The following is a 21,575-nucleotide window of genomic DNA, read 5'->3' on the forward strand; positions in this document are numbered from 1 at the left end:
CCACCAGATGTCATATAGACTGTCTTTGCTCTGCTGACTTCATGCCTCTCACTTCCAGTGCTTATCTCCATTCCTCCAGCTTCTTTTTTACCTTATCTTGGGATGTTTCACACAGCATATCATCCACAAACAGTATACTCCATCATACCTTTCTCTTCATATCTTCCACCAATACATCCATCATCAAATTGAACAAAAACAGTCTAAAGCCCTGGTACAGCCCAACTCTTACAGTGAATCTTTGTCATACCTATACTACTTTTCACTTGAGTCATTGCTCCCTTATACATTTCCTTTGTAAGAAACCAAGTCCGAGCGTTATTTTTATTTTACTTTTACTTTGCTTATTATTCTATTTTTGTTTGGGGCTTATGTTTTGTTAGGACGAAGGTTTCCTCACCAATCACCTTAAGTATTTAAAAAGAAAAGCAATAAAACCCAACTCACCGACGAAAGAAAAGCGCCATAGGACTCGCACACATTTGCGCTTCTCGAGCGGCAAAGAATAAGTCCGCACCGAGAAAGAGGGGGGAGACCCCACAAGCACGAGATAGACTCGCTAGACCTTAAGTAATAAAAACGTCCCGGAAAACTGTAAAAACAAATAATGTAAAAGGTTAGTGAGTAATTGTCGGAAAATAGGCTGCCAGACAACGAAAAAAAGTTCTTGTTAGCATTAAGTATGTAAATGAGGGGAGTGATCGCATTCAGACTTGTGACGTCACCTCACACTATAAATCCCGAATCTCAAGTGAAGACGGAGAGGTGAATTCCGGATAGCAACGAGCTTGGTGAGCTTTGTAGCAGTAAATGAGAGAGGTGTCCAATAGGATCGAATAGTTCCAAGGTGATTTTGAAGTGATTCGAATATTGGATTGACAATAGGAAGTCTTGAGAATTGATGAAATAGGTTCCGAGTATATTGAGGTGATGATTGGTTTATAAGATGATTGGTCTATAGTTTATAAGAATTATTGTTATACATTAAGGCTTTGGTTTTGTCAGATTCCCAAGGGGAATAGAATTAAGTTAGAAATAGATTGAATTGACTATTGTCGGGTTGATTTTGTTGAATTTCATTGAATAAGTTATTGTTTGCTTTGTTACTAAATATTGTACATAGTTATTGCTAAATGACTAATTAAATCTTTGATTTTTTTCTATTGACAAATCTTGTCATTATTTAATTCGGTGCACGCTTAAAGTCCAGGCCTGGCACGCTAACGCGAATCCGAGTAAAGTACCCGGTAGGTTAACGGTTGTTTCCGACACACGGTAGAGTCGATAATCGTTGTAAATTAAAATAGTACTTTACACCTTTACAAGTCTGACATACTTTTCTGGTATTTTCTTTACCCTCACATACCTCCATACATCCTGTCTAGACACCCTATTGTTTGCTTTCTCTAGGTCTATGAATACCATATGCAGTTCTGCCTGCAGCTCTCTATACCTTTTCATCAGCTGCTTTAGAGCAAGGATCATATCACATCCTCTTCCCAACATGAAACCAAACTGTTCCTCATCTATAACTGTCTCTTGCCTTAAACTTCCTTCCACAATTCTCTCCCAGATCTTCATTGAATGTGACATCAATTTAATTCCTCTAATTCCCACATCTCCTTTTCCTTTATAACTTGCCACCAAAATATTTTTCCTCCACTCATCTGATATCCTTTCTTGCTGCCACAGCATTTTCATAAGATCCCAAACTATATCAACATCCTATTTGCCTACACATCTCCATACCTCATAGCTGAGATCTGATCATTCTCCTGTTGCTTTCCCATTCTTCATTTTTCTAAGATCTTTTCCACCTTCTTGCTTATATCTGCTGTCTCACCTTCATTTGCCTCCCCATCCCTGCATAGTACTCTTGGATTTTCTTCATTCAGTACCTCCCTAAAATAACTCTTCTATCCTTCCTTTATCATTTCTTGATCTTGTAACACTTTATCTCTCTCATCTTTTATCTGTTTAATTGATGTGAAATCCTATAATGTGTTGTCCTTCACTTTCACAATTCTTATAAGCTATCTATCTCTTTCTGGTTCCTCATTAACCTTATCCATCACCTTTGCCTTTGCTAGTGCCACAGTCCTTTATGCTTCTCACCTTATATATTTCTTTATCTCCCCTGTTACTTAACATTTCTAATCTTATCTTTTATTGCAACTTTCACTAGTATTTCCTTTACAATTTTATCTAATTCTGTCCAAAGCTATCCTTTTCTTCCCTGTATCCTGGTTGGGGAAACATATATACAGGGTGTATCAGTACAGCGGTTACAAACTTTACGGACAGATAGAGTACACCTAGACGATGGGAAATGACATAGCAATGCATGGTTGAAAATGCTTTCCTGGCATGGTAATGACAACACAAAACACAAGAAAAGAAGGACACGAACAGGGTGAGAATACATGTTTATTATTCTTATTACAGCAAAAGTCAAAAAATGTGTTTGAAATTATAATCTCGGGCCATGATGCAGGCCTCACATTTCCGGTAAATTGAAGATCTAACATTGTTGAAAATACCAAGTGTGTCCCGCACTTCCGCAGCAGCTGCCACGATGCGTGCAACAAGTTCCTCAGCACTGTTAATGGGAGTTTCAGTGCCTTGATGTACCTTCAGAGGAAATAGTCAAGGCAAGTGAGGTCTGGTGATCGAGCGGGCCAATGCACCAGACCACCCTGCCTAATCACTTTTGGCCAAATGTTGCATTCAGGTGGAGACGCACATCACTGCTGTAATGGGGGGCCCCATCATGCCGAAACCACACGAAAGAACGCATAGCAGTGGATACATGTGTGTCATCCAACAGGTGTGGCTATACTTGCTGAAGGAAGATCAGATAGTTTGCACCTGTCAGATGTTGGGGCAACAAGTACGGCCTGACGAGGTGGTCCTCTACGATGCAGGCCCATACATTTACTAAAAACTGTGTCTGGGCTGCACGGTTCTTGTTGCATGTGGGTTCTCCTCTGACCACACAAAAGTGTTATGTGAATTGTATATTCCCTCCCATGTAAAGGTTGCCTCATTGGTTAACAAAACAGTGGCTGGGAACACTAGCATACATCTGTAAATACCAATGTGCAAAGGCCAATCGTGGAGCAAAACTGCCTTCATCCAGTAACTGCACACACTGAACGTGATACAGGTGCATGTCGTTGGTATGCAGGATCTGCCAGACGCTCATATAGGAAATTCTGACATAGCCCGTGTACTGGCACCAGGATTGTTCTGTTAGCCCCAGCACAGTCTCCTTGTTGTTTGGTGTTCTTACTCTTCGCTCACATTGCTGTGTGTCCTCGCTGAAGGATCCTCTGTCGGACAACCTCTGGTGCAAGTGTGCAAAGACGGTGTGGCAGGAAGTTTGCCTCCTGGGGTAATGTTGGGCGTACAACTGCTGTGCGGCTCGCCCATTGCGATCAGCGGCCCCATATGCCAGATACATATCAGCAAGCTCCACGTTCGTGTAACATGCCATACTACCACCACTCTGTCAGCAGGTGAAATGAAGCTTCACAGCGAGCGCAGCCACAACAACCACGTGCACACATGCAATGTCATCTGATGCTTTGATTTACTTAGCAACATTTATCGCCTACACAACCAAAGAAACGTCCCAGCATTTTTGCCGTACTAAGAATAATAAACATGTTTTCTCACCCTGTTTGTGTCCTTCCTTTCTTGTGTTTTGTGTCGTCACTACCGCACTAGGAAAGCGTTTCCGACCATGCATTGCTATGTGATTTCCAATCGTCTAGGTGTACTCTATCTGTCCTGAAAGTTTGTAACTGCTGTACTGATACACCCTGTATATATACAGTCAAACCTGTTTTTATGCGGGGGATAGGGACCGCATAAAAGAAAATGCATTAAAAAAAATCGTGCGAAACTTCACGAGTGGCTATAAAAAATAGTTTTCGCGACACAATTAAAAAAATATTTTTTTTATGCGGTGAATAGGGACCGCATAAAAAAAGTCTCGCGTAGAAAATAACTCGAAACCATACGAAATAACTAGGAATTGCTTTTTTAACTCCTTGGGCCTTTTTCTGCAACACCTAATGGGGAAAAAATCCTCTAAGAATTTTAATTTTTATATTAATTAATTATTTCCACTTAAATACGAATCTAACATTAAAAAGTTAAAAATAATCGTTAAATAATGATTTTATTTGATAAATATAGCTGCGGGAAGTGTTATTTCATTTAACAAAGCGTGAAATTTCACACCCGCAGTCTAAAGCTGGAGGGGAGCTAACTTACCGCATCTGTTCAAATATAACATAATATTTATGGTTTTTATGCTATTAAAATAAGAGGGGACCGAAATAAACGTATGAGAAAAAAATTTTACTGAATAAAAAATGAAAAAACCTGCTGATGTCATAGAAAACATATAGAGTTTTTAAAAATAGAGTTTTTAAAAATTTTACAGGAATCAATTATGTTCCAATTTGACTGAAATTTTCATATACCACACAAAAAAAATTTGCACAAAACAAATCGCACAGAAAAAGACCGCACAAAAACAGGTTTGACTGTATACTATTGTGACAAAACTTCCTCCTAACACATTTTCATCTGCTCCTCAGAGAACAGTTTATATCTATCTCCAGCACTCTTGCTTTTACCTCCTTTCCACTTATTTTCCTTCAGGCACATGATCTTTTGCCTTCTTTGTTTCATTAAGTCCACCAACTCTGATCCTCCCAGTCGTCGTCCAAATGCTTAACATTCCGAAAAATAATAGATAGGAATAATGAATGTAAAATATTAATAACAAAAAAGCAAAAACCTTTAAAAAAAACTTTGCATCGAAGGTAAGATTAAAAGAACACGAAGCCTTTATTTGTTTAAACATACATAGTCAGCTTGATTCCTCTATTGTAGTAGAAAAAATTGTACAATTAACAAAAATAATCTTAAAATTTTATTCTTGGAACAAGACTTATATTTACAAAAATTCAAACAACATATTGAGATTAAGAATAGCATTAATCTGATCAATTTAATATAAATATCATCATATAAATAAAAGAATTTGTTAATAAGCTTCTTCTGAGTAATTCTTGGCCTTGGGTGGTTGTCGTAATTGGAAAAACATTGTAGGTTTACTTAATCATCTAAACACTCTTTTTAAGTGGTTGTCAGAATAATCATTATATATAAACATTCAAAATTGTAAGATGAAAACAAGACATGTATAATAAAGAATTACAAAGGTAAATTGTAAAATATTTTTTACACTTACTCATTAGATATAAAAAAGTAAAGTAAAACAAATAAAAAAGACATCACTTTTAAATTTGTTTTAACAGCACAATAAAAGAATAACCATCTATACGAAGAAAGATGAAAATTAGAAAATGACAGCAAGATAAATTTTAAGATTATAAATTGGTCTAGGACAAACATAGATATAAGGAAGATGACTGAACTTGTTAAGTAAAAGATAAACATTTTATTTATTGTAACCACTTCTTTTTGAACATCTTATTCAAATGTTTGTAACTTGCTTGATTTTTAAGTTGTTTTCTTATGATATTCTGTAATGTAACCTGGGAAAGACTTATTAATTGAGTTGAAAATAATTCTGAGTACAAATTTTCCATTGTTATAGTGTTGTTATTGCTAAATTTATAAGTGAATGTTTTACACTGTCTTACTGTTAGAAGTTATACTTTCTTTAATAAGTAATGTTTTCAGATTGATTAAAAACTAATAAAAAAGACACTTAATCTCTTAACATAAGTGTGTTAAGATGTGTTTTTAGTAAGGAACAATGTAATGCTATTTTGTTCAATGCTGTTTTTATTAATATAAGTAAAACAGTAATTTGCTAAAATGAATAACTGTAGTAATTCTAGAAAATTCCCTAACTCATTGAATTCAAGTGATAATACAGGAAATCCTTGTTAATTCAAAATTCAAGAGATGAAATAATTGCAACATTAAATTATCAAGTTTAGAATTATCTGAGATTTATATATTTCTGTACAATGTGCTAAATGATATGTAATTTATTAAGAAAGCAGAATACAGCTACATATACAGAACGCTATTTTCGTTAATTAATAATATAAATAAACTGTACGTAAAAAGCAAGTTTTATGGTACCTTGCAGGTTACCATATAAGTGGCAATCTGTGAGGGTCTCCAGAATAATTATTTCTTTCATGCCACATAGATTTTATAAAAATTAAAGCATATCGAAATGTAGCCCAAATTATTTTTAAAGTTGGGCAACTTACTACTTTTTGGGCCAATCTAACAGCTTAGATTCCTACAAATGTCTCAATCTGCTACTTGTAGCTCAATCTTTCAATCCCAAAACCCAGCTAAGGTGACACCCAAAAATGTGTTACTGTAAAAGCAAAACCATGTTGAACAGATTGGAGTTGTTCTTGGTCTATTGTTCTCTTATAGTATGATTGCACTTCAATCTAAATGAACGAGTTAAGAAACTTATTACAAACTTTAAAAATTCATTTGTGAATTTTTTAAAGTTTTTACTTATGTCCCAGCTAACATATTTTTACACTTATTACAGTTTGGACAGAATTTTCACTTCAAATTTCGAAATAGCCGTGTTTTGAACTAACTGAATATAAAGATGGGTATATTTTACATGTTAAGGACATGTAAATCTCTATATCCCCAGCTGAGACAAATAGTACAGTTATGAACTAATGGGATTTTGATCTAACCAAGTTCAGATTAATGAGGATTTCCTGTAAAATAATTTGAGAACTGCTAAAGTCTATGAAGAAAAGTCTTGCATGACTGCTGTGGAAAACAATCCAGATTATGAATAAAACTCTTTAAATGCTAACTGACTAGAGGGAGTAAAAGGGCAATATACATCATTAAAAAAATTGTTAGTTCTATTGGTATTTTCACCTTGTCACCATGTAAGAAAAAATTAACATTAAGTCAAAAAAAAAAAAATGCTATTCTTCCAGTTGTATTATTGCGATTGTACAAAAGATTTTATCAAAGTGAGTTTTCTGCAAAGAAGTTTCTGCACGCTTTAAGCAAACTAGTATGATAGTTACATGGTCTTTTCCCTCATCTGTGAGTAAAGAATGTGAATCAGGTGCAAATATATTGTTCTCCTTCTAATAACAAACTCAATATTTTGCAGTTCTTTTATTAAATCACAAAAAATACGACTGCTATGATAATAAAAACATAAAATAATGATGATCTTCATGCAACTGTCCCTCCCATCATCAACCATCATCAGCATTTACTCCACTCCTTTGGAACTGATAATGTAATGTATGGATAGCCCCTTAACTATAATACACATAATCAATACAAGCTTTAAAATTTTGAATGACTATATTTTGCAATATCATGAATGAAGATCATCCTGATAGTTCACTATTCTAGGAATAATTGTGGCTACATACTCTGCAATGTGCATTAATTACAGACTTCTAAATGCATTTTTGATGAATAAAAATGAAATATTTGTAAAAAGAATCACTTCAATTGTACTTTTTTTAGTGAAGTATCTTAGACTTTTACCTCGTTAAAAGGGGTTTGTGAAAAAAACATTAAAAAATTTAAACTGTGTAAAATTTCAAGTGTTTTGAAAAGAAAACATTTTTATTGAATTTAAAAAATACAAGAGAATGATTTATCCCACTAAAAATTTCCTTACATACCAGAAATTTTTTAATTACTCATTATAAAAAGAACATTTTGTATTGTTTTCGTTCAAATCATATAAGTATTTCTACAAATAATCAACAACAGCCAACCCGTAACATACAGAGCTACCACCAACCAAAGCCAAAATTATCGGGCTGGAAAACGGCTATATTAATTATAAATTACAAGATAATTTGCTATTAGAGTGTGGTGTTTAGGTGCCATCTCTTGCTAAATTTAATAATTATAATTTAATTAAATAATTTAAATAATTTAGACCAAACTGGAAGAAAAGAATCGGTCCGAAGCGGGACTCGAACCTGCAACCCCTGCTTACCGTGCACACACGTTACCAGTTACGCTACCCGGACCTTTGGTCCGATCTCTCCTTCCAGTATATCTAAGCTGAAGCTACGACCATCGACGGCCATTACAACGCCGGCTGGGGACACATCAAGAGTGTGGCAATATACATCATAAAAAAACTACACTCTAATAGCAAATTATCTTGTAATTTATAATTAATATAGCCATTTTCCAGCCCGATAATTTCGGCTTTGGTTAGTGATAAGTATTTCTATATGAATCTGTAAAATTGATGCTTGACAAGCACAACTTGGAATAATTTTATTCCTAAAAAATTTTTTCCATCAACACTAAAATATGTCTCATCAAAATCAGAGGGGAGACACTTGAATGATGCTTCTTGTAAATGACAAAATTTAACCCTCAGTTTCTCATAAAATCAACTGGATGTCTTGACATTCTTAATTCCAGCCTTTTCAGGGATCACCCTGGCTTTTTTATAGAGACTGCCAATCCATTTGCCAAACATATTTTTTATTTGACAAATAGAAAGTTATTATGCAGGGTATTTTTTTGCTTACTGTGTCTTTTTGTTTGTACCAACTAGAAATGAAAGGATGACCTACAATATAAAAAGAAAGAGGAAAAAAAATTTAACATTATTTTTACAGTTTTATATATCTAAATATATAAAATTACTTGTCCTGACTGACTGACTTATTGATTCATCATCGCCCAGAGCAAACCACTGCACCTAGAGGTGGAATTTGTTACACAGTTAGAGTATGTCATGAAAATGCACACTAAGAAGGGATTTTTGGAAATTCCCCCACAGAGGGAGAGGAGAGGATTAATGCTTAACCTGAAGAATGGCTTCTATTGTACTATTTTAGATGTGATTTTTTGTTTTCAACTACGTTTAGTCTTCGTTGAGTAATTAGGGGTATTAAACTGATAACATTTCAGACATTGTTATGAATATTTTTATATATTTTGATTTTTTAACGTAACGTTCAAACCGTTTTAAATTTGAATTTGTTATTGCATATTGGTTTGATTACAGAACGATTGTAAACGTTCCAGAAAATTGATCTAATTAAAAACAGTTTGTTTGATTCTCAGTGATAGGTGTTATATAACAATCACTGTGGTTGTTGAAATACCGAATATAAATGGTGTTTGCTTGCAAAACCCGCACAGGCAAAGTCGCAGGTAACAGCTAGTATATTTATAAAACTGTAAAAATAATCTTAAAAAGTTTTATAATTTAAAATAATAATTAAAAGTTATATAATTATAAATATAGTTAATATTGCTTATAAAGAATTAATGCAAGTTACAACAAAAATAAGCAGAACATGGCAGCAAAACAGAGGTGTGAAATAAACTAAAGCAATAATGATTGAAGTTCCTAGTATATTATTATAAAATTGTTCTAAAATAATTGTGATTACTTTATAAATTTGTACTTTCAATTTTTTAATTTAATGTATAAAAATATTACTATATATTATAATAGAATGAATTATTACTTCAACAACATTTCCCATTCCAACTCCAATTAAATTTCTTTGGCTAAAATCTATACAGTTTGCTGATGAACGTAAACGATAAGACTGCAGATTTTTTAAGTTCCTAATATCCCAAATCTTCATTGATCTGTCTGAAGCACAGGTAACCATATATCTAGAAGGAGAAAAAAATCTGTTTTATCAACATACATAGTACTTGAACTTGGCACTATATTTAAATAGATGAGGTTAAAAAATGCTTAATTCAGAATACCAAAATAGATTTGTATTCAGTATCTTTCTTTCAAAGATATTCATTCTAATGCACTTGCTAATGGTAAAATACAGCTGATATTGTTCTTATAAGAGGAAATGTTACTGAAAAATATGCATTTTGGTTTCCAAATTAAGCAAATTATGCATTTTTCTGGCTAATATTGTTATTAATGTTCAATATTACTGATATTATTGGGTTGTTCAGAAAGTAATTTCATTTTTTTTTCATAGAGAAAAAAACAATACTCTTATAATATATAAATATTTTATATATTATAAGAACGTTCATAAAAGTTTTGATCTCGCTTACAAAACACTGATCTAAGTGATTTTTAACATCCTCATTCGAAGTAAATGTCTTACTGTTTAAAAAATATTGTGAAGACCAGAACAAGTAATAATATGAGAGTGCCAGAGCTGGCAAATATGGCTGGTGTGATAGCACATCCCATCCAAGCTGAAACAGTTTCTGAAGAGTTACCAAACTTGTGTGAGATCTAGCATTATCACGGTGAAACATGTTGGATGGTATCACTCAATTTGTCCATTTGATGGCAGTACACTTTCAAATCAATTGTGGAATTGTCTTGTAGAAGCTCAAGAAAAAAAAAAACTCTCGCCAAAGAGAGCATCTCTTTCTTTAAAAACATGTAGAACCATATATGGAGCTTTGAAACAAAACTGAGTTCAAGTGATCACAAATGGTTTAATTTGACAAATTTAATTTCTTAGCAATTTCTAGTGTTGTAATTCAGCGGTTTGCTTCAATCAATACCTTTATTTTGTCTTCATCAGCTTCAACTGGCCTTCCAGAATGTGGTACATCTTCAATATCAAAATTCCCAGAATGAAATTTTGTGAACCAGTTTTGGCACTGTCATTCTGTCAATACACCTTTCATACATATCACACAATTTTTTTTTTGCTTGAACAGCATTTTTATTTTTTTTGGTAATAAAAAAACAAAATATGCCAAGAATGCTGCTTTCAATTTTCTATGTTTGATGGGACACAAAAAAAAACAATTGCACAGAATTAAACAAAATTTTTACAAATAAGCCTTGAAATGTCAGCTGTCAAAATATTGGTTTGTTTGGAACGTTCATAGTGATTTTTTAGAGAAATAAAAGAAACTGCTTTAAAACTAAAAATATACTTTTATTCCATTATGTATGTGCCATTGTTTTTAATGACGTGTTGCCATCTAAGGGGGAGTTTCATGATACCCTCTTCATAGAACTTTCCAGTTTTTCCACGAAAAACTGATCCACTGATCCATGTGGTTTTTGCAAGCTTCTAAAGTATCAAAGTTTTTATCATGAAGAGAATTTTGCAGAGAACAGAACAAATGGTAGTCTGACAGGGAAAGGTTGGGTGAGTATTGGGGGTGGGGTAAAACATTCCAGCCTAGTTCCGGTAATTTTTGGCATGTTCATAAAAATGTGTGCGGTCTGGCATTATCTTGGTGAAACACAATACCTTTTCTATTGGCTAGTTCTGGACATTTTTCTTTAATTGCCATGTTCAGTTTATCCAATTGGAAACAATACTTATCAGAATCAATTGTTTGAGTCTGTGGAAGCAGCTCATAGTACAGGATTCCTTTCCAATCCCACCAGACAGTGACCATGACATCCTTTGGATGAAGACCAGCCTTTGGAGTTTTTAATGGTGATTCATTTTTCTTACCCCACGATCGTTTTCGACTGATATTGTTATAAACGATCCACTTTTCATCACCTGTCACTAAACACTTCAGAAAAGGGTCATTTTCATTTCGTCTTTCAAGAGAATCAAAAATGGAGATGCGATCCAGTAAGTTTTTTTTCGTTAAGTCGTGAGGTATCCAAATGTCATAACAATTCACATATCCGAGCTTCTTTAGATGTTGAAATACAGTACTGTTTAATGACTTCACTATGTCTGCAATCTCTCGAGTTGTGTAATGAGGGTTTTCATCCAATAATGCTTTGATCTGGTCCTCTTCAATAACGGGAGGTCTTCCCGAGCGAGGAGCATCTTCAAGGCTGAAATTACCCGCTTTAAATTTTGCAAACCACTTTCAGACAGCTGATTCTGCTACAGCACTCCCACCATAAACATCACATATTTTTTTTGCTGTTTGTACAGCATTTTTGCCCTTACAATAAAAAAAAAAAGTGTTGATAATGCACATTGTTCGCATCCATGTTTGCAATGAGACAAATTAAATGATATTTGAATAATCTTAATGGTTTTTTTGGTAACAGATATGTCTCAAGGTCATTTATCGTAATATTCATTGATTTGTACAATGCTAACCATTTTTGCGTCAATCAATGTTTCAACTGTCGGCTATGAAAAATCGCTATGAACTTTCCAAACAACCCAATACATAAGGACAAAAAGGTTTAAAATGAAATTGGCAGGTAAAAATACAACAAATTCATCTGGTGGTAAAAAAATGAAATTACTTTCTGAACAACCCAATAGAAGTTATCAAAATTTATAAATTTAATTACACTAATTCAAGTTCTTCATTCAGATTACTTTTTTATATATTTGTCAAGATATTTTGATTTGACTAGTTATGTTAGTTTTACATCACTTTTGGAATTATACTTTTTTTTTCCTTCTTACATTGTCAGAATGTTGTTTTTCAATAATTGACCACCAAAATTTAAAAAAAAAAAAAAAAAAAATGCCCAGTGGATGATTATTACAGGAAATATGGTATATGTCAGGCTATGCACTACATGCTAACCTGTAACAGACATGTCCAAAAATGTTGCAACTGCTACTTCTATCTGTCACACTTATAGATAACCGAATCTCGTTCCACAAATCTGAAGATCGGACATATCAAACAAATGTGTGACAATATGACAAATACATTTCTGAGAAATCCTAAATGTGTGTAGCTGAGCATTATTTCTTTGGAAAATGGCTATTTACAGTCTTGCCATAAAAGGCAACACATGAGAGTGCAGCTTTCCTAAACATACTGCTGTGCTATCAATATTTCTCATACTAGCACTCCAGTTTGCTGTTCAACAGTAAAAGAGAGACTGAAGCCCTCATCCCTGATTCTCCACTCCCAAACAGAACCAGGATTTGTGGCTAAAGACAATACTGCCAATTTATAAAAATCCATGCTTTGTCACAGTAATATTGCAAAGCAGACAATGTTGGAGCACTTAACGCAAAACGTGTATAAGTCACTTTGCAAATTCACCTTTACTAATCACCTGTCAATGATATGAGAAAATAAATAATTCTATAGTGAGGCCTTCATCTGTCTCTGGATGGTAGACAAAAATGTTGTTGCAGTTATTCATAAATGTCTCATAATCTGATAATCATCTCTGTTGATGATGTCTGGAGTGTCCAGAGCCTGTATGTCCTCACACATGTGCTACCCAAACATCATTTCAGTCAGGTCAGATGGAAAAATGACCACCACTCTGCTTTAAATGATGCCTAATGATGTGGCCTTTTTGAAACTCTGTCAGCTGTACATAATACAGAAAATTATGAACAGGAAGTGTCTGCAAATCTTTTTATAATATATTCAGGTAGTGATTTTAAGACCCACTGGTGATATTACCTAGCATAAAATCAGACTACAATTGTAATCATTTACATACCTATCTGAAACATAGCTATATGCCAAATTTTGTGAGAATCGAACAGTTCTATCTTGGTGTGTAACTTTTTTGTCAATAATGTACAGGGTAAACCAAAAGTAGGTAGACAGTTAATGATAACATTTATTGAGATTACATATACAATTATATTTACTAATACAATACAATACAGTTTTATTAAGGCAAGTGCTCAAACTGCTGTCCATCACAATTTACATAGCTTTGAAGTCTACATTTTATGCTTCAACAAACATTTTTGTACTTTGTGTATTAATTTCTTGAAATGCATCTCTGATGTAATTTTTCAACCATAACCAAGTTAAATATACACCATTGTTATAGTATAACCCTAACACAAACCCTATTCCACTTACTGTCTACCTACTTTTGGTTCAACCTGTATATAGAAACTAAATAAAATATACTTCATTTGGAATAAATAAAAACAGTAATAAAATATTCTAACATTTTCATGTTTTTTCCATTTTTAAGATCATGTCTTACAAACTATATCAATATCTTAATTTACCAGCAAAATCTTTTTAATATCAGATACATTTTCAATACCCATCCTCAGGCAATTTCAAATACAACATTCTGGAAGGTTCTATTTGAATCAACTGAAGATGGACATTGAAAATGTTAGTGTCTTACATTAAAAAAAAAAAAAGCTGAAAAATTAATGGTGTTGAGATATTTTGCAGTGGAATCCAGCTGACATTCATAAATCTTACAAATGTAAAAACTGAAATATAGGTTGTGGCAGATTAACCTAATGGTTTACCAAATAAAATAAAACACACATTAGCGAGGTCGAGGCCAAAGTTTTCAATGCAAAAACGTGTACGTCGGACGTTCGGCGCCACTTTCCCGTAAGCCGAGAAGTTTGGCAATGGCATGGAAAGTCAGCAGAATCGTGCTCGACATTCCAAAGGCCACTGTCAAACTTCTAGGCTTACGGGAAAGTGGTGCCGAACGTCCGACGTAACATTTTCGCATCGAAAACTTTGGCCTCGACCTCGCTATTATGTAATTATTCTAAATTAGAATGGATTTTATAATAGATTCTTAAACACACTTGGTACTTTTTATGGGACTGAAATTATGACTCTGCAGATAACGACACTCGGTTATAACGTCAAAAAATTGCCAGTCCCACGGATGACGTTATAATCGAGTTAAATTGTATCATTATCTGCACAGTAGGCATGTTAAAAGGCTACATGTAGCAATAGATAGGCTATTAAAACTGTTGAGGGATTTAATATCTAAATGCTTGATTAAGATTACAAAAAAGTATGCCATCAGAAAAAATTAATGAAATTAAAAATGTCGAAAGCAGACAGAGTTTGAATATAAATAATACGATAAAAGTGATATCAGAATGTGAATGGCATGTTCTATCTGTATCAGGGAGAAACTGTATAAAGTGGAAAAAGTAAATGAAGAGTGCACAATAACATGCATTCTAAAATGTAGTGATGTAAAATATATGTCCATTATATGCTCTTGTATTGATAATATGATTAGAGGGAATATATGCAAACATTCAGTGCTGCAACTTATGTTGTGGAGAAGAAAAAACAGCACCAGTAAATATATCTTCTAGAAATGAAGTGCCACTCTTAGCAGCCAATAATCAACAAACTGTCTTGAAGGAGGCATTGCAATTTTTACCAGTGAATGTTTCTACAAATTCTAATTCCTCTCTGAAAAATAAAACTAAAAATATTTTAGGTGTCTTGGATGGCTGCAAATTTTCAGTACACAAAAATGCTGAAATTCATAAGAACCTAAACAATATGTTGAAAATATGTAACAATAATTTAATCATACAAAAATATGAAGTGAGTCATCCTAATCAAACTTCTGATGTCAATATTAGAAAGAAAATTGCAAAACAGACAAGAATTTTTTCCACAAAAGTCAAAAGATCTAGGGCTACTGCACTTAAGAAAGTAAATGCTCTAGAGTTAGCAAACATTAAAGAAGGTTTGCTTTCAAATGCTCCTGTTATAAATATTAATGTAGAGTTTAATCATTCGTACAACAAATAGAACCTATGAGCAACAGTGATCCGATTACTTTTATATAAATTTCAGTTAACTGCAACTCTGTGCTTTCATAAATCCAAGTGTCCATATTATCAAAGTTTCTGCACTAAAGATTTAATTGATTAGTGCGCAAAACCTTGACAGTATGGGCTCTTTTATTTATATGGAAGCAAACCTGACAGCAATATTCCTTCACTGGAAAATCTATTCAAATTTCCCAAATACAGTTAAAATTTATCTTCTCTGTACTAGTTAATAGCAGGATTTAAATGTAAATAACATTAATTGAACAAGATATCATAAAATTCTATTTCAGGCTAATTCTGCATATAGTGAACATTTAGTGATATTTATTACTGAAATTTCTTTAAAATTCTTCTACTTTGACATTTATTTTACAATCAATTTCAATGAGCAAGATTAATTTTAAGCTGAAATTAACAGGAAAATAACTAATCACTAATCATACCCAGTACAAAAATTATCAAAAACATTTTTCTCAAAATTAGAATTTTGAAATAAAAATTTTTTTTATCTTTCTTCCTTTCTCTCATCAAACTAGCAGAAATTGGATTCTGCTAGTTTGATGGGAGAAAGGAAGAAAGATAAAAAAAAAATTCTATTGACTAAAATGTTCAATAGATGGTGCAAAAGTAACATGCAAATTTGCTATCTTGATCCACTTGTATATTCTCACACAGCATTCTATCACAACCAATTGGCATGCAGCACCCGTAATTCCAATATGTGACATCATATTTTTATCCATCATCCTTAGAATTACACATAACATGTGGAAATTTCAAAAAGATGCAAAAAGTAGCAAATATTAGATTATTTTATTTTATTTTGTATTAAATTTTTTAAAGATTTATATGTAATTAAATTTAAAGTTAAAAGTTTTGCTGCCATTTTAAAAAATTCTCCTACTTCATTGCAAATTGTCTTTCATTTTGCACAAAGTTAAAGGCACGTAGCACAGTGATTGTGTCGCTCTCTGAATCGTCGGGTGACGGCAATGTGATCGCGCTAAGTGGAGAGAACCGGCACGAGAGGAAAAATAGCTTGTCACGTGCTATTTTTGGTCCACCACAGACCCATTTGAAGGCGTTGCATTACTTTCCATCCCTCCCTGACACTTATAGTGGAATAGTGGAAGTGGTGGAGTTTTGCAGGAAAGCATGTTGTTGTCAACAGTGTTTTGAAAACCCAATTCTAACTTTATGGTAATATTTTGGTATATTTCAAAAATTCTGGTCCATCTGAAGATGAAAATTTGCAGTTAGAGAGAATACAAATCAAGATCATCAATCCATCAACATTGGCAGGATTATTACTTCCACATACTGTATATGGCCAGCAATGAAGAATATTACAAATAAAAATACATAAATTGAGTGAGGTCCGCCAGGTGTTCCAAAATGTCCAGTACACAATATCGTTAAGCCAACTGACAGTTCTCTGCTTTCCCAATGGCATCAACTGTCTGCAATGAGTTAACCAAATATCATGTAGGTAAAAAAAAAATAGGAGGGATGTGTATAGGACATAATTGCAATTGTTTAAGATGTGAACAAATAAAAGTCTTGTAGGTTATCACATTCCAAGTAAATATCTATTGGCCCAGGCAGCAGCACACTTGGTTTTCTTACGATCTCTGTACAATCTGCATCATTTGGCATTAGTCATTTTAGACTTTTCTTATTCCTTTTAAATTTTTCTTTCCAATGATGAATATTATGAAAATTTTCTTAAACTTGCACACTTATTGGCTTATAACTTTACAAATTCTATTTTATCAGTTATTATTGCTAAATAATATTGTAGCTCTTGTCATTCCGTACAAATCAATACCAATTTCAACACCCTATCCCTTCACAATTCAAAGTTTCACTGCCCAATTGCCATATCACGTCACTATTTTCAGTGTTTGTCTGCAACCACTGCCTCCCTGCACAGTTGCACACCCCCACTACCCACCATTTTAAACACACACATAAACCTTCTATCCAATAAAATTTAAATTATTAGATTATCATACAAGATATGAGCAGAACAAATCTTGCCATTTGTATGGATGCTCCAGTTTTCATAGACCTCCATATACCAAACCAAATTTAAAGATATGTTTGGATCAAAAAGGAGTAATAGATAGATTCCAGGGTATTTGCATTTTCCCTGACTTTCCAGGTCTGTACAGACCCTGTACTTAAACTGGACTTGCAATGAATCATTTTGATGCAGCATGCCGAATTTAATGTCACAGCCCTGCCTTCTTTGTCTTCAAAGAAATATGCAACAATCATTCCAAAAGTTGCTACATCATACAAAGCAATAACCTTAACACTGTAAAGCTTGCTCATGTAACTCGTGAGAGTTCTCATAGAACAAATGCATTTTTATTATTTTATATTAATTTCAATTGTTACTAAATGGCTTTGGTTAATGGCACATGTGCTCAAAGTTGCTCCCCTCACCCATACAGTTTCAGTCACAGCTACTACAAGTTAATCTGCTAAACCCTATATATAGCTCACACTATAACTGAAACAATAAAATGTAGTTATTAAATTCATAAATTTAAAAATATATAATAATAGTAAACTTGAAAATTGTTTTATTATTTTGCAAAATCCAAAAAATACATTTTAATCCTATAATAATGTATTTGAATAATAATCTTTTATATTTAAAAAAGTTTAAAATTATTTATTAACAAATTTATTATTTTGTAATTTTGTATTTACCTTCCATCATTATTTACAGCTATTGCACGCACAGAATGTGGGTGACATAACATAGTAGCAAGAGGTTCATTTGTATTTGGTGACCACATTGCAACAGTGCCTAAAAGAAAAGAAATCTTTCATTATTATATATATACTTGTTAAATTACTAAAACATGTTTAATAAATTACAAATGTATATTTTAAATATTTCCCTAATTGTCTGTTTGTTTGTGCCGTGCATTACTCTTGCATGTACAGTATAACCTCTAAATTGTGACACTGCTAAAACTGAGAAGTTTGTCTGTCCGCTATTAGGAAGTATATGCTGGAGGTCATAGTGTAGTTTGTCATCATTTGGTTAAGAATACAATGGATTATGAAAACATCAAATTTGCTTTAAAAAAGTGAATATACTAAAAAAATATAAGTAAAATATATATACTGTTTATTATTTATCTTGAACTTTAAACACTCTTTTCAGTAACACTTTAATTTATTTAAACAAATGTTTTTGACCTCTTTACATAGGTGTGGATTAAGGCCCCCTTTATCTCCAATAACCTGTTATTTCGTGCATGCAATTCTGTCAACTTTCTTGGTAAGGAACTCTGTTAGTATACTGACATTCAACAAACCTTATATACTGTTCCATTAAAGATGTGTAGGATAGTCTTTTCAATAGTATCAGTGCCTGGCTTTTATTGGCCTTTATTAAAGTTTGCATTGCTTTTCTGTAGCATCTTCTACTTTTTGCAATGTCTTTCCATATCTGTATTCCATATATGGACCAATGTTTAGCCAGATATCTACATCATTAAGTCCAGACATTATCATTCCAAACATTTAAAAGTTAATATTTAATGTCAATGAAACTCATAAAGACTTCTTTAGATGGTGGATATGATTTAACATTGAGAATAAAAAACAGACTAGAGATACAACAATATGGAACCAAGTAAAACTGTTAAAAGGAGTTTTTCAAACTCAAATTAAGAACACTAGAAGCATCTGAAATATTACTTGTGTGAGATCGAGGTAGGTAGGAGGAAATCGTATCTCCCCTTTCTGATCAAAGGTCGTTAACCTTTCATTTGTCAAGATGGCTAAGTTTACAATTTTGGTCCCGAGCGTCGGGACTCTTCTTGTCGGGCGAGTGGATGGGAGGTGAGATGGGGTTGACGATAAGGCGAAAGCGATATTCGAGTCAAAGAGGACACCATTTAACCATTAAAACAAGATTTATTGGAATTAAACAAGGACACAATTACAAAAGTTGACTAATTTCCTTAATTCGCATAGGGTTCAAGAGAAAGCTTACAGGTTCAGTTCATACCTCATTATTAGTTTCTTTATCGAGTTAGCATTTAGATATCCAAGAAGTGTATATAGGTATCCGGGAATGGCACACTTTTATAAAGTCACAACTGAGCGCGGTGACGCTGGAACTTAAGGTCCAGAGCGGTGACGACCTGCAATGGCGTTGGTCTGGCAGAGGATAAGAGACTCCCCGGAGGAGGGGAAAAGAAGCGGCTTTTATAGTTTTAGGCTGGGAAAATCGGTCACGTGCTCGATGGTTGATGGCAATTCGGATCATAGGTGTTCCCGGGACCAAAAATATATGACGAATTCGAATGTTAACTATAAACTTAAGTTGCAAGATGATCTGTATACAGCTTAAGAACAATGGATAGTTGACAGTTATACGGCCAGGGATGCATATTTTCTCGGCTAGGAATTTTTTCTATCGAGGATGTTTATAATAGGGAAAATTATTACAATTTTGAGTCTGAGGGAATTCCAGATCTCACACTTGCTTTGAGGGCAGGTCAATGTATTAATAACAAGCAAAATGGCAAAGCCGTATTTGGGACAAGACTATGTCTCCGAGACTCATTACTAAGCGCAATCACTTTGACGCTCAAGGCGGATCTCGTTCTCATTCTCCAATCTTTGGTATCGCTGGTTTTGAGCGCAACTGTTCAAATTTCACTGGCCACGATCACAAGGTCATCCACGATGCATTTTCAGTGAAATTAACCTATCCAATGTAGAAATTTCTTTCCGTTGCATGTCGGCCCGGGTTGAATTTTTGTCGATGCCTAACGAAAATTTCCTGTTTTTGAAAAAAAATAATCGTGGCTATTGTATTGTCTGAAGTTATTTTTTTTTATTTTGCCAAACAATACTGGGTTGCGTCCTACCTTATCTGTTGACCTCGACCACATATTCTGTGTCTTTTGTTTTGCCGATAAAAATTAACTGAGAAACTGGTAATTATACTTAATTTGTGTCAGCTACACGATATTTACAATAGTGTCAGATATAATATAAATCCAAGATCGGCACGGCTGTCGAATCGAAAGGTTAACTAAATGAAATAAAAAAATGTCACTCCTCGTTGGAGTTCGGAAGCAAAGTGAGGTCAGAGGGCAAAGGTCACACGGTAGCACCCTCTGCCCTACACATCAAATTTTTATCGGTCCCACGATTTTACTATACTAGATAATGTTAAAAAAACCCACTTGTAACGACATAAAACCCTGTTTTAACGTCACATTTAAAGCACTTTCAAAATTTACAAAATTAGATTACAAATTTCATTTAACAAAGAAAATACTATGTGTTCAGTCCTAAGATCAGAGTTCACTTCCTAGAATGACTGCAGGTGGTACTCTCCCCACCTGACTTCGGTGGGGTGAGGTGCCTATTTTGCCTGTTTGTAGAAGAGGGTCGCCATTTTGTATTTTATTTTGACTTGGTTCTCGGTCCTCTGACTACCTACAAGTCTGGATTTTATTTATTAGCAAATCATTTGGGTACCTAACACTCTGTGCCAAATATCAACTCTTGACACGTACTCCTTCATACCTATAATCTGGTAACATGAACCGGCAGTACCGTTTTATAGACAAGACGATAGTCTTGTCAATAAAGAAAAACAAACTAACAATTATTGAAAACATTGCAATCGCCAGTAGACAACCTAATATGGCAATTGGATGACATACACTATAAACATTGAAGTAAAATAGCTTACAAGTTACAAGTCTTAACCTTATTCCTTCTTGGCACTTTATTTTAACCTTTGCTGTTGTAATTTTATTTTATTGTCATAATTTTACTGTAATTTATTTAGATATATTGAATTCTTTGATACTGTATTTATTACTAAATTGTGTTGTGTAATATTTTAAACATATATGTTATGTTTAATATCAAGTTATGATATGCAGTCATTTGCATTCTAAATCTTATTTCAATTTGTTTTTAAAATAAAATGTTACAATTTCAATTACAAGTTTGAATTTCTTTGTTAAACCTGACGCAGACCTATGAAAAGAGGTCAAAAACATTCATTTAAATGAATGAAAGTTTTGCTGAAAAAAGTATTTAAGA

At 33.5% G+C, this 21,575-nt stretch overlaps 1 protein-coding gene across 1 annotated transcript in view; it reads right to left on the reverse strand.

Annotated features, from left to right (window-relative positions):
• The window catches only part of LOC136981992 (WD repeat-containing protein 46), a 133,238-nt gene that overhangs the window by 54,542 nt on the left and 57,121 nt on the right, over positions 1-21,575 (reverse strand). The window contains exons 8-9 of the mRNA XM_067278420.1: positions 18,198-18,297; positions 9,516-9,669 (exon numbers count right to left, since the gene is read on the reverse strand). Of these exons, the coding sequence (XP_067134521.1) occupies positions 9,516-9,669; positions 18,198-18,297 (254 nt within the window). The remainder of the gene's footprint in view (positions 1-9,515; positions 9,670-18,197; positions 18,298-21,575) is intronic.

This window comes from Centruroides vittatus, unplaced genomic scaffold, assembly GCF_030686945.1.
Source record: "Centruroides vittatus isolate TY-2023 unplaced genomic scaffold, ASM3068694v2 contig_8, whole genome shotgun sequence".
Taxonomy (NCBI): Eukaryota; Metazoa; Arthropoda; class Arachnida; order Scorpiones; family Buthidae; genus Centruroides; species Centruroides vittatus.